The sequence below is a fragment of the Pyrus communis genome, chromosome 11 (assembly GCF_041283825.1).
Source record: "Pyrus communis isolate YQ-2024b chromosome 11, ASM4128382v1, whole genome shotgun sequence".
Classification (NCBI taxonomy): Eukaryota; Viridiplantae; Streptophyta; class Magnoliopsida; order Rosales; family Rosaceae; genus Pyrus; species Pyrus communis.
In genome coordinates, this window is record NC_142575.1 from 30,433,869 (window position 1) to 30,447,621 (window position 13,753).

General features: G+C 35.6%; 1 protein-coding gene across 1 annotated transcript; it reads right to left on the bottom strand.

Annotated features, from left to right (window-relative positions):
- Window positions 1-9,836: 9,836 nt before the first annotated feature.
- Window positions 9,837-13,627, bottom strand: OTP86 (Tetratricopeptide repeat (TPR)-like superfamily protein). The gene has a single exon (XM_068483525.2). It carries the CDS (start codon window positions 13,574-13,576, stop codon window positions 10,628-10,630), a length of 2,949 nt encoding a protein of 982 aa, XP_068339626.2. The 5' UTR covers window positions 13,577-13,627; the 3' UTR covers window positions 9,837-10,627.
- Between the last annotated feature and the right edge of the window lie 126 nt (window positions 13,628-13,753).

A 13,753-nucleotide genomic window follows, 5' to 3' on the forward strand; every position in this document is an offset into this window, starting at 1 on the left:
CTAAGTTGTGGTGAATTTGTTATAATTAAGGGCTAATTAAAGGTTAGCAATAGTATATTAGTGATCAATTATTTGTGGAGAGAACAGGTGGCAGTGGTCCAAAGTAAGACAAATTGAATATTATCAGGCTTATGCCACCACCATGCAGACAAGGTAGTGACCTCTTCTATAATTTACCTTGAGCTTTAACCAACTTTAAGTGGGTCTCTCTTCTATACCATACATGAACCAAAAAAAAAGAGTTCAAAACACAATGAGTTTATCGGGGACCATCGGCACGCTTCTTAGCAAATTTAGGAGAAAAGGAAAGGGGAAGCATCTCAACCAAAACAATCGCATGTGACAATTTTCCCTCTCTCCTTCTTGGTTTCATGCATTACCATTGATCTCTCCCTCTATTTCCTTAGGCCTTCTCCAACCCTAGGCTAAAACTCAAATTTCCACTTCTATTCCCCCCCAAAACCCAACCCAAGGCTAAAATGTGGCCTAAAACCTAAAACTCAAATGGAAGCCAAATACCGGCTTGTTTTTAGGCCAGAAATCGGGGTGTGCCCCACCCCTGTGAGTGAAAACGGGTGCGTGAAGCGCCAACACCGAAACCTAAGCGCCCAACGCGCGAGCACCAAATCCAAGCTGGACCCACCCACATGGGCTTGTCCCCCGTGTGTCACACCCGTGTGGTAGCCTAACGGCTACATTTTCTGATCTAACGGCCAGATTTAAATGGGTCGTTGGTTAATCCAACAGTCCACGTTCAATTTTTTTTTTTTTTTAGTTTTATATTTATATATTTATTGAATCCAACAGCTTAGGTCGAATATAATCAAATCTAATGGTTAAATAAATAAATAAATAAAATCTAACGGCTCAAAATTAAATCCAACGGCTAAAATAATTGTTGTTTTTATTAAGTTTCATGTATCGATTTAGTGATTTTTCAATGTTGATCGGAATTTAAATATTTTTAGATAAAAATGTTCATAAAATTAATTTACGATAGTCTACATAATTTTTTTTTTTTAATTTACTTAACAGAAAAAATTAGCCTAAATTTATTCTTTAATAATCTCCGGCTAAAAAATTTAGGCCAGAAGGGTTGGAGCAGAAAAGCTGTTTCTGGGCTAAAACCTAAATTTTCTAGGCTAAAAATTTTAGGTTTTAGGCTAAGGGTTGGAGATGGTCTTAGGGAGAAAATAGGCATTCTCAATCCTAACGAATAGTTCGACGATGAAATATGGACGAGCTATAAATTGTAAATTTGGATGCTTCGCTCATGAGCACAAAATCATATAGATGACACAAAATAGATGATTACATGTAACTAATTGATAATTACATAAATTAATGACTGATGATAAAGTAGATTCAAAATTTCCTCAATTTAGAGAGAAAAAAATAGAAAATGTATGTCATTGGTCAAAATGCTTAATCTTAGTGAACCCTAATGTGTTTTATAAGAACAATACACTTTAACGTTTAAATTCCTACAAATTGTTTAATGATAGTTAAAATGAGCATGAGACGAGCAGAAAAAAAATATAAATTCAGATGTTTTAAATTTCAAAGCTTTAGAAGCACAAAATCATTCACCCCATACATACATGTGACTTTTTAGAGAATTATATTGCAAGTAGTTATCATGTGATATAGTAATTGTGATATTGTTCTCAATACCTAAAATCTAAAAGAAAATGGACCTACCTTAATTTATGAAATATAATGTGATTTGTGGAAAAGCTTGATCCTTGGGAACCTAATTGGTGTCAGCTACACATTAAAAGCAACCTAAAAACGACAATCCCATGAATTAAGTAATGTTTGCGAGTCCAATGTGTAAAGTGAACAATCTGATACAAGCAAATAGGAAAATGATTTGTAATATATTCTGATAAAGTTGGCTTTGATATTGACATTCTGTTGGCTTTGAATTTGTTTCGATCCCTTTGGTAGGTTAGGGCAGATGGAACCAATAGATGCATGCAGAGTCATCCCAGTGAGAAAGTTTCGGACAATGGAAAACAAAAAAATTCTAAAGAAAAGTTCCCAAACATATTGGCTTGATTCGGATACAAAACTCATGATTTTTAATGTATTTTTAATATAAGCGATTTCTATATTAAATTATCTAAATTATAAGGATAAAAATTTGAATTTGAATGCACTCATACCTTGAAAATCCCTCCAGCCATCGGATTATGCACACCCAACAGTTGGGCAAGACGGGCGCCACAGGTTTGCAATAGGCAACAATTGCGAGCGTGAGAAATTGAGGAAAACTCAGTTCACCCAAATTCACCAACTTTACTTTCCTTGGACGCCATCAATAAGCTCTTAAAAATTGCCTACCTACGAAAAAAATTCTGATTCTACCACTAATTAGATGTAGATGAACGAACATAATGTTCTAACAAACTTGACTAAGTCCAACTCTATATTTTTTTAACAACATTTTGAATATGCAGACAACATTTTACCACAATGATAAAAAATAATTATGTCTATGCACCATGATGCGGATTCGACCCCGATCAATTCTCCTTCACTCATAACAACTGCCTATTTAACATACTAATTAAAGCAATCTCCACTAAAAAAACTGCATTTTGAATATAAAAATATATCTTATTTGCAAAGAAGAAGCTCTCATTGGTCTTGAAATTTGTAAATGATATTATTCGCTTGTTCGAATGGGCAACTGGAACTTATAATAAACTATGCTTCAACTAAAGCTGGGTTGGATGTTGCAGTTGGTACAAGGATCTTTCTGGTTATGATAAATTTATATATCGCACTCCATCTCCACTATTTTATTTTTCTCGTTTTATACTAAAAAACAATGTGAATGCATGAATAAGACATTTAACATATGACAACATGATGAGATATTGTTCATCTTTTCTTTGGCTTGTGAGATATTTTCAATCTTATATTGCATTATTGCTCACTCTGTCACTCATTGTTTAATTGCATGTTTCATCAATCTACGTTGGCAGAAACCATGAAGTGAATCTTCCTCCTTTAATTTTCTCTCTCTCTTTTTCCAAGGGAAGAAGATCTGCCTTATGTCATAGCTAGATAGTCGAAGGGGGAGAGATACATGCTATTGTGAAAGATACAAAATCTACCGTATCGTATTGAAGGCTGGGAAAGTGAGCACAGTACACCAAATTGGCACCCACTTGTGAAAAAAAAAAACATAAGTGCAAGTGTCACTTTCTACCTCCCTCATGAGATGTTTAAGAAGTTAAAACTTAGTGCAGCTAGATAGTACTTTTGTGACTCTCTCTCGATCCTCATGTGATATGTCACGTGAGTGAAGAGATAAACAAAAAGAGGTGTATACTATAAGCACAATATACAACCCACTGCAAGTCTTTCTCCAAGCTAGAGTAACTTATCTGTAACTATAATATTGTATTTCAAGTTAATCAAGTATATAATTATGTGTTTTAACTTTCTCATATACCAACGCTTAATTAGTTTATGATAGATGCTAAGGGGACTTTCTTAAAAGTGAGACTCTCAGTGGACTCTCTGTCATCTCATAATTTAACATCGATTCATGTGTGTCAACATTATAAAATATTGTGCCATAAACATAAAGTGATAGAAAATTCATGAAGAGTTTCACTTTTGAGAGTCCTTTTAGATTTCTCTTAGTTAATTATATTGTGTATCAACTCCTCCTAGTTGATGAGGATACACAATATAATTAACTAATACAAACCCCTATCTATCGATCTTGGGGATTGATTTGTCTAATGAATCAAGACTTCGAACTTTGAGATGGGTTGGTTCTATGCGTGACTTACACGTTTTAAATGTATTTATATGCGTAAATTGACAAAAGGAAAATCAAATATTTGAAGTAAATAAATAATTTTAGATCATGCTAAAAAAAACCCCTCATAAACCAATTAAAGTAGCTGAATTCACATAATAAAATCAATCTCTATAGAATTTACATTAAGAATAGAGAAAATAATATTTAATAAACAATTGATTGAATCATATTATTGCTAACCCGTTGTGAGGCTAAGCTCACCCCCTTAGTGTAGATAATCTCGTTTGTTTAAAACAAAAAACAATCATTTGACAATTAATTTAATCACATTATTATCCGCATGCGAAATACCTTTTTTTTTTAACCGACATTACACTTCTCTTAAGATGTTTTGAACGTATTTAAAAATAGAGAAAATAATATTTAATAAAAAACTGATTGAATCATATTATTGCTAGCCCATTGTGAGGCTAAGCCCACCTCCTTTCCTTAGTGTAGATAATATCGTTTGTTAAAAAAAAAAAAAATCATTTGATAACTTATTTAATCACATTATTATCCGTGTGCGAAAGACTCTTTTTATAACCAGCATTATATACCTCTTAAGATGTTTTGAACGTGTTTAAAAATAGAGAAATTAAATTACATTATTGCTAGCCTATTGTGAGGTACTAATTAGAAAATTAAAAAACTTTACCAAAAAATAAATCATTAAAAAAAACGTTGTTAAAATGACAAAAATGCCCCTGAATATATTTGTTTTGTTATAACTTCTCCTATTTGATATGATAGGACATGAAAATGAAGCGGATATGTTATTGTATATAACTTAATAAGTTTTATACCTGCATTATTTTGTCCTACAATGAATGAGTCTTGTAGTCTTCGATAAAATTTAGATCGAATTATGTGTTGATTATCACTCATCCATCTAAGCTTTTGTGATTTGATCTTTACCTAGTTATCAACTACATATTGCTGTAAGAGGCGACCACCACGAAGTAGAAGCGATTCATCACGTTCACAAATCTAAAATGATATAAAATTTCGCTCAACATAATATAATTTAAAAAATTAATATCATGTGTATAGAAATGAAGGTCTCCGGTTACTTGAAGAACATAAGAATAATAGTTACAACATGTCACTATTCTACGGTTGTTATTTCGAGTATTCACATCTCATCCCATCCATATGTTCTATAAGGTAACAACAATGGATATTGTAAAGCATCATAATAACCGACACAATCTTTGATACTCTGAAGTTGAGCATCTATAGTTTGCACAATGGTATCCCGATCTTGGTTAATTATATTGTGTATCCTCAACTCCTCCTAATTGATGAGGATACACAATATAATTAACTAATACAAACCCCTCTCTATCGATCTTGGGGATTGATTTGTCTAATGAATCAAAACTTCGAGATGTGTGTGACAATTAATCCATCATTCCATATAAGAGTCAATCAGCAATCTATCATCTATCATCCAGTTCATAGAGAAAAAGTAATTAGGATGTAGCAATATGGGCACACGATTGAGGGGGATTTCAAGCCGACTTTTTTCAGAAAAGCAGCAAGAGATATGGCAATGGATTGGTGGGCCTAATACGGCTGAAATGAGAATCTCTGTTCATGGAGTCCGCGAATAATATATAACTAGCGTAGAGAATCTCTGTTCATGGAGTCCGCGAATAATATATAACTAGCATTTATGTACGCACGTGACTAGCTTTCATACATTCAAATATTTAAAATAAATAAATAATTATAGATCATGCTAAAAGAAATTTTTCATAAACTAATTAAAACAGCTAAATTCATATAATAAAATCAGTTCAGCAAAAATAATATTTAATAAACAATTGATTGAATCACATCATTGCTAACTCATTGTGAAGTTAAGCACATCCTCTCCTCTTTAGTGTAGATAATATTATTTGTTAAAAAAAAAACAATCATTTGACAACTAATCACATTATTATTCGCGCGCGTGCAAAAGACATTTTTTATCATTGACATTACAAGCTTCTTAAAATGTTTTAAACGTGTTTAAAAATAGATAAATTATATCACATTATTACTAGTCTATTATGAGTTACTTTTTTTTTTTAAAAAGCACAAAAAAATTAATTATTAAAAAAACTATTAAAATGACAAAAATACCCCTACCTTATTTTTTGAATTGCTTTGGAATGCCTTGTAAGTTTTTTGTCTTGGGGGCATTATTGTCCAAATATTTTTTTTTTTTTGATGAATATTGATGACACCAAAAGCACCATTAACCTTTTGTGTTGGCTTTTAAATATAAGATAAAATAATCACATTGGATGAGTTATTAAGCCAATGTTTAGTTCAGACGAGAATTGATGCTAAATAACTCATCCGATCTTAGTGCAGACGCCAGTCAATCAAACACTTCCCATTTTTGTAGTCTCAAACCATTATAGAAAATTTGGAGACCAAACAGTCCAACATATCAACAGAAACAAATAAAAACTCCTGACATTTCACCTCAAGTTCGGTTGTGTACAAGAGTGGCTACAAGCTTAATACAAATTCATATATGCTGTGGAGTGTGGCCTAGCTTCACACTGTTTTCCGCATAAATTTCTCTGGCTGAGCATTTTTATTTCCATATTAACTTGGTGTGAAATCTCTAACTTCCATTCACAAATACATGTTGAAAATGACAAACATATCATTCTCTTGGTGTAATAGTAAATTTTATCTAACAAAAAAGTATACAATACCCAGAAGGACAGTTGTATTGGATCTTAGAGGGAACCAAGTTACAAAGTATTGAACAATCCGAATATTGTATCCTCAACCCAAAAATATCTGGTAGAGTTGAATTCTTACTACACACCAGTTTATTAAAATCTTTACACTCACCAAAATCTGTGTATATACCCAATCTGCATCAGGAATATTTACACGAGAAAATTATATTTACATATATACATCTTCAAGGTGCGGGTCAATCTTACACTGTTAGGGGTTAGATCACTGAACAGCTTATAATTTAGAAAAAAAGTATAAGAACAAAGAGAAAAGCTGGGAGCAAAAAAAGAGAAAGTTAGAACGCATGCTAGGAAAGACAAATAAATCTAAGACCAGAGGAATATACTATGATGTACTTACAGTGATATATCATAACTTTATGCTGCTTTTCTTGTTCTTGAGAGGATGGTTGGCTTTCTGTGTTTTTTGGGTCCCCAAAACAGGAAGGAGTGAAGCTGTCAGAGCATGACCTAGCCAGGGTTAATAGAACTGATACATACATACATACATATATATATGTGATTATATACATCTTTAGCCAAAGCTAGATCATGCTGGCAGCTTCACTTTTTCCCTTGTGAACTTGCTTTCTTTATGCAGAGACTAGGTCAACTCTTGCTCTCGTGATTGTGTGGATGAACAAAAGGAGAATGAATATCTACAAGAAGCTAGGGCTACTGGAGCACAGAATGAAAATAAGGAAAAAATGAAAAAAGGACCAAAAAGTTTAAGAAATATATAGTGCATGAACATCCACGACGAGGTAACAAAAATAAAAGAACATCCACGATAATAAAAATCAAAATTTCAAACAAAAATCTGATCCTTGAAATATATAAACCTGGATCATAACAAGTTTATGAAAATATTGCATAAACTTCAATATATAAAGAAATTATGATTTTAAAGAAAAGTATTGACCAAGAAAAAACTAAATCTAGAGCAAATCTTTGCAAGAAATTAAAAAAAGATACTATTTCCCCATTGGCCAACTTTTGCAAGAAAAAGAAGGATATTCTTTCTCCATTGGCTAACTAGAAAAGGAGAAGGGTTTTTTCTTTTGGAAAGCAAAAGAAGATGAAGTTTAATAAAAAAAAAATTGGGAAAGCTTTAGGAAAAATAAGGAGACTGGAGAGGAACGCAAGAGATGCAGAAACCTCAGGGCTTGTGTTAATGTATATAGGGTGGAACTGAGGCAGATGTTGCATTTGGATTGGTTGAAATGAGACAGATGTTAAAGAGGTAGATAAGGAGGTTCTTAAAAACCCTAGCCCCCTTCCCTCTTTGTAAGCAGTGAATTAAAGAGGTATCAGCATGTGGCAAAAAAAGGACTGGAAATTTAACAGCTATTGCAGCTATCAATCAAATCTGTATAGGCTGTGCTAAAACAGTGTTTAGGTGTCACAGGTGGAAGGTATAGAGCGGCTTTGCAGTGGCCATAGCCCCGAGTCTCCTTCTCTCTCGAAAAACCCTAAAGAAAATTTAGAAAACTGTAGACTGTGGACTGCAGGAATAGAGGGAGATGGGGTTCGTTCTAAAAAGTACTTAACAAAAATTCAAACACACTGTTGCTACACAACAGAAAGGGCCACGATACTTCAATTATTAGGTTGATAAAATTTTTGATTTAAGGGGATGTACTGACATTCTCAGCTGGAATTTTTTTTATTTTTCATTCTCGACTATTCTTCTCTTATTGTAATATTCCATATAGATCGAAACATTATACTTTTTAGTTTAATCTTTAAATTAACCATGCATAAAATTAATCCAATAAAGAATTGTTTAACTATTTGCTTACGTTGTAAAAATATTCAATGTTTAATTAAATATTAGATAGCTATTAGATTTATTGAATGGCCGTTAGATAACTAACGATTTCAAGTTTAATTGATACTAAACGAAAATGGATTTGAAAAAGTGGTTTAAAAAAATTGAAAGTTCAAACTTTGGTACAACAGTTAGCTAATGACAAGGAAAATAAGAAAAGAGAAGAAGAATTTTATTTTCGAATTTTTTATGGCTGAAAGAGCATCACAATTAGTTTGTACTTCATAGAGATATCTCTCCATTGGACGACAGTGAGTAGTCAGTTGTCAATTGATCATGTTTGTTGCAAGCGTGATAACTGAGCAGGAAACGCAAATGCAAATTCAAATTTTCGCGTTGTGTTTGATATTACAGGACGCTGTTCCTTCTGAGTTTTTGTTTCATATAAACTTGATATGATCTATTGATTCGATAAACGTGAATTTGTCATCAAAGTTCCTTTTTAAGACATGGGATCTGATCTGATCTGATCTGATCTGATGGATGGGTGCTTGTTTCGATGGAGATGAAGATCACAGTAAACGTTGGTCCTCTTTCCTTCCATGCCCGAGTCTCCATGCCCTGCGTCTGCGTGCTCTCTCATTGCAGACGGCTCGTTTTTTGACGACCAAGCTAATAGCTACCTGTGAGATGGCCTTTAAAAGTTTTTTTTTTTTTTTTTGGACAAGTATGAAATCGATTGGATTTTTCTTTTCCATTCATAAATAAACTTGAGCAATTGGTGAAATAATTAGTCTACAAAGTTCCATTCATAAATAAACTTGAGCAATTTGTTTACAGTTTCTTAATGTGTTGGTTAATATGTGATCAAAGTTTAATTATTAGGTTGTATGACTAGTTGAACAGTTTAGACAAATGATATTATCTACATTAAAGGGAAGGGGTGGACTTAGCCTCACAATAGGCTAGCAATAATGTGATTCAAACTCGTCTTTGGCAAGAATCGAACCTCTCACTTATAACTAAAGAGGAATATCACTAGATCATAGTACCAAGTGACTAATCAAATTGTTAAACAACTAAAATGGTACATCTTATTTTCTTTCCTTCTTTTTTTTTTTTTTTTTTTTTTTTATCCATTTTCCATCATTTAAAGGTCCAAAAATAAAGAAATCTGAAGGTTGAGATGGGACTAGTCTTAACATCTGAAATAAGAAGTAAATGCATGAGTCGGGGCAGTCTGTGATCTGCTGCTATAGGGTAGGGTGCTCCCATATCTTTCCCTGCTAACCTGCAGCATAGTTACTGAGAGGAAGAAGAAGAGAGAGCAAGCAACCTTTTCATTTCTCTTGGTATGCTAACATTACATTTATTTGGCTGCTCAAGATATGCCATCATTTAGCCCAGACCCTATCGGGTTGGTTAGGAAATTGGTATCACATGTTTAATTTGCCACAACGCATCACCTGTCAATACGGCGTGCCAAATACAAACACATTACACGACTTGTCATGTAACAAGAAATACAAACATCACGTAATAAGAGATACAAACAATACCGTACAGGAGATACAGACAATTGACTTTATACAACCTCTTGTGCTTGTGCCAAGTAGTCCCTTCTAGTACATGCAACGTATCTCTCTCTCAGTCTCTCGATCTCATGCACACACAAGAAAATCACATGCAATGTGTCTATCTCGCACTATCTGACCCACACACACAAGAAAATTATGTGACGAGAGATACAAGAATTTATCATGAGTAGTAAGTGACCTTTTTATGTTTCTACATCACAACTATGGTGATTTATTTGCCCATTCCTTCTTAAAAATCAGTAAGGTGAAGAAAAAAAACAATCATTCTTGAAGAACTATGGTTCATTTGGTGAAAATTTTCACCTGTTTAGTTTCACGAACTCGTCTGTCTGGTATTTCCTGCGATTTGAAGTACGCAATTCCTGAATTATGTCGAAATCCATCCGAACTCTGTTGTTACATTGTAATTTCTCCTTCAATAGCTGCTGGAAAGCAACTTAATAACCAACTCCAACTGCTCTTTCTTGGCACACAAGGTTGGACTCAAACATGTTTTGGAGAAGTTCTTGATGCAAGCAGAATTTCCAACCATTGTATCCCGCACACTGTGCATTCGGGGAGCAGATAATTAGCACAAGAGATGTAGCGGCTAGCACATCGAACCAATGTTTCAATGATCCCACCAGCAGTAGTAAATCCAAGACATCCATACTTGTTTGTGAAGAAATTTAAACACAATGTTCAACTGTCACCAGAAATCGCCACAAGAACAGATACCATCTTCAAAGTGATGAAATCTATTTGCATCCCTCACAACAAGCACCCGCCTAAAAACTTTTGAAACTAGTTTAATGAAATGATGGCAATCGCCACAAACCCGAAGGTTCTTGGTGATTCGGATAGGGGTTCCTTCGGGAGTTTTAAGCAGACCGTATGCAATTGCCAGCCTTTCACTATGTCCATAAAGCATTTTAACTCTCTCTTCTTCCTCTACATTGTGCAAAACAAATTTGGTTTGAGCCACATAATCAACTTCTCTCTCCAATTTCTCTGTGATTTGAGCTAACTTGAGGTAAATATCATCGGACTGCGGATGAGATTTATCCCTCGCCGTGAATGTATGAACCTTGTTTCCAACCTCAATCCAACTACATCCCGGATTTTTCTTCAATCCACTCCCCTTCATTCTCAACCTCACTTCATCTACATCTTTCCATCTTCCACTAGCAGCAAACACATTAGATACAAGCACATAATTTCCAGGATTCTCCGGGTCCAACTCTAAGATTTTCTTTGCTGCAATTTCTCCGAATTCTTTGTTAGAATGAACCCGGCAAGCCCCAAGGAGTGCACACCATACCTCAGCAGTAGGTTCACTCTGCATGCTATTCGCAAAATGGTATGCCTCTTCCAACCGATTGGCACGACCAAGAAGATCAACCATACAGGCAGAATGTTCAGGCCATGGTTCCAAATGATAATCATCTCTCATAATTTCAAATATTCTTTTACCCTCATCAATCAAGCCCGAATGACTGCAGGCATATAGAAGAGCCAAAAACGTAATATGATCAGGAACAATTCTTTCACCTTCCATCCACTCGAATAAATCAATGGCTGCCTTGCCTTGGCCATGCATTCCATACGCATTAATCATGGTAGTCCACAAAATTAGACTTCTATTTTTAATACAGTTATATACCTCATATGCATTCTCCAAAGTTCCAGAGCGGGCATACATATCGACTAGAGAGCTTCCAAGAGATCCCTCTAAGATGAAGCCCTTCCGGATAAGAAAACCATGAATCTCTTTCCCTTTCTTCAGAGCAGATAAACTCGCAACAGCCGATAGTATACTAACTAGTGCTATAGCATCAGGTTCAACATTTGTTTCTTTCATGAAGTGGCATAGTTCAAGGGCCTCATTTGCAAACCCATTATGAACATAACAAGAGATCATGCTCGTCCAAGACACAATATCCTTAGAGTCAATCAATTCGAACATCTGCTCTGCATATTTCACATATCCACACTCTCCATATAGGTTGACAACTGCATTTTGTAACACCAGATTGAATAAACCTCTTCTCACGGCGTAACCATGAACTTCTTTTACCAAAGAAACACATTTCAATGCCCCACAAACTGCTAAAATGCTTTCTACCATCATTGCATCAGCATCCAATCGGAGCGTCTGCACCTTCCGGCACAATTCTAAGGCCCTTAAGTGACAATTGTTCTGAGCATAGCCAGCAATAACAGTTGTCCAAGAAATTAAGTCCTTAGTAGGCATCTTGTCAAAAGCACGGCCCATGAAGTTCACACAACCACACCTAGCATACATATCTATCAGTGTATTTCCGAGCTGCAAATCAGAGTCGAATCCCTTTTTAATCGCATAAGCATGAGCTTCCAACCCAGACAACAAATCTCCTAATCGACCGGATGCTGCAAGGATATTTAATAGTGAAACCTGGTCAGGTTTTGTATCAGTACTCTGCATATCTCGGAACAACAGCAGTGTTTCGTCATATAGACCATTCTGGGAAAAACCAGAGAGCATGGTATTCCACGAAACAACATCCTTGGCATCCAAGTCCCTGAAGATTATTGCAGCCTCATGCATGTTACCACATCTTACGTACATAGCAAGCAAAGAATTCGCCACATAAATGTCAAAGAAGTGGCCTGATTTCAACACAGCAGCATGGATCTCCATACCAAGTTTACCACAAAAAGAATCCTCGCAGGCTTGAAGAGCGGCGACAAGAGTATATGAGTTCAGGGCAAGTCCCAAGCTTAGCATTTCTCGAAACAGCCCCAATGCTTCAGCTGATTTCCCATTTGCGGAATACGCTGAAATAATTGAATTCCACGACACAATATCCTCTTTTTCCTTCACACCATCAAATAACTTCCTCGCCCCGTCAACACATTTGCAGTTTGCATACATCGAAGCTAGTGAGTTGACAACGAGTGTTACATTACTATACCCGTATTTGATAGCCAGACCATGAATTTCTGCCCCAGAGTGGAGATTGTTAACCGCAACGCACGCTTTCAGAATACAAGGAAAAGTGCAAGAATCGAGAGGTACCTCCAAAACCCTCATGTCCCTATATAGCTCCAGAGCTTTCCAAGGCTTCCCGTTTGAAGCACAAGCAGCAATCATCGCGTTCCAACTGAAAATCGTTCTGTGGGACATTTTATCAAACACCTTCTCCGCGTCCAAAAGAGAGCCACATTTCCCGTACATAAAAACAAGCTTGGTACTCAGAAATGCAGAATCAGACACATCACAACATTTGATCAACTGGGCGTGGATTTGCTGCCCTTCTGAGAGAGCCTTCTCGTTTGCGCAGAGCTCGAGGACCGGCGAGTAAGCCGCATCCAGAGAAAGCTGAAGGGAATTTGGATGCGTGAGCAAACTGCCGAGTGAGTCAAAAGCTTCCCTGAGGCTTCCTCCGTCGCAAACCTCCTTCAAGGAAGGTAATTTAATGGGGTTTTGAGGGTGTTTGGAGAAGTGGAGAATCGGGTTTGGCAGAGCTTTCTTCAACATGGAATGGCAGTGCACGGCGGAGGAAGTGGAGGAGCAGTAGTGTCGGGTTGAAGTAGCCATTACATTAGCCGAGTACGTGCATGGCAAACGCAAGCGCTGCGCGGGACTATATTCTAGCGCATAATGAGTGTAATGCATGCGTTTTATATTGAGCTTTGATGTACTAGGACGGAGATTCAAACTCAAGTGTAGCGGAATTCAATTTTGAGTGCAAGCAGACTACCCAATACTACAAACAACTGATCTCAAAAAAATAATATCAACATCAGTTATTTTTTTCCAAGATGCATTTTGTTATTACCAGTTTTAAAATAA

What these genes read in the sequence shown, in the direction of transcription:
- OTP86 (XM_068483525.2), bottom strand. Translation starts at nt 13,576, where the DNA reads ATGCATTACACTCATTATGCGCTAGAATATAGTCCCGCGCAGCGCTTG.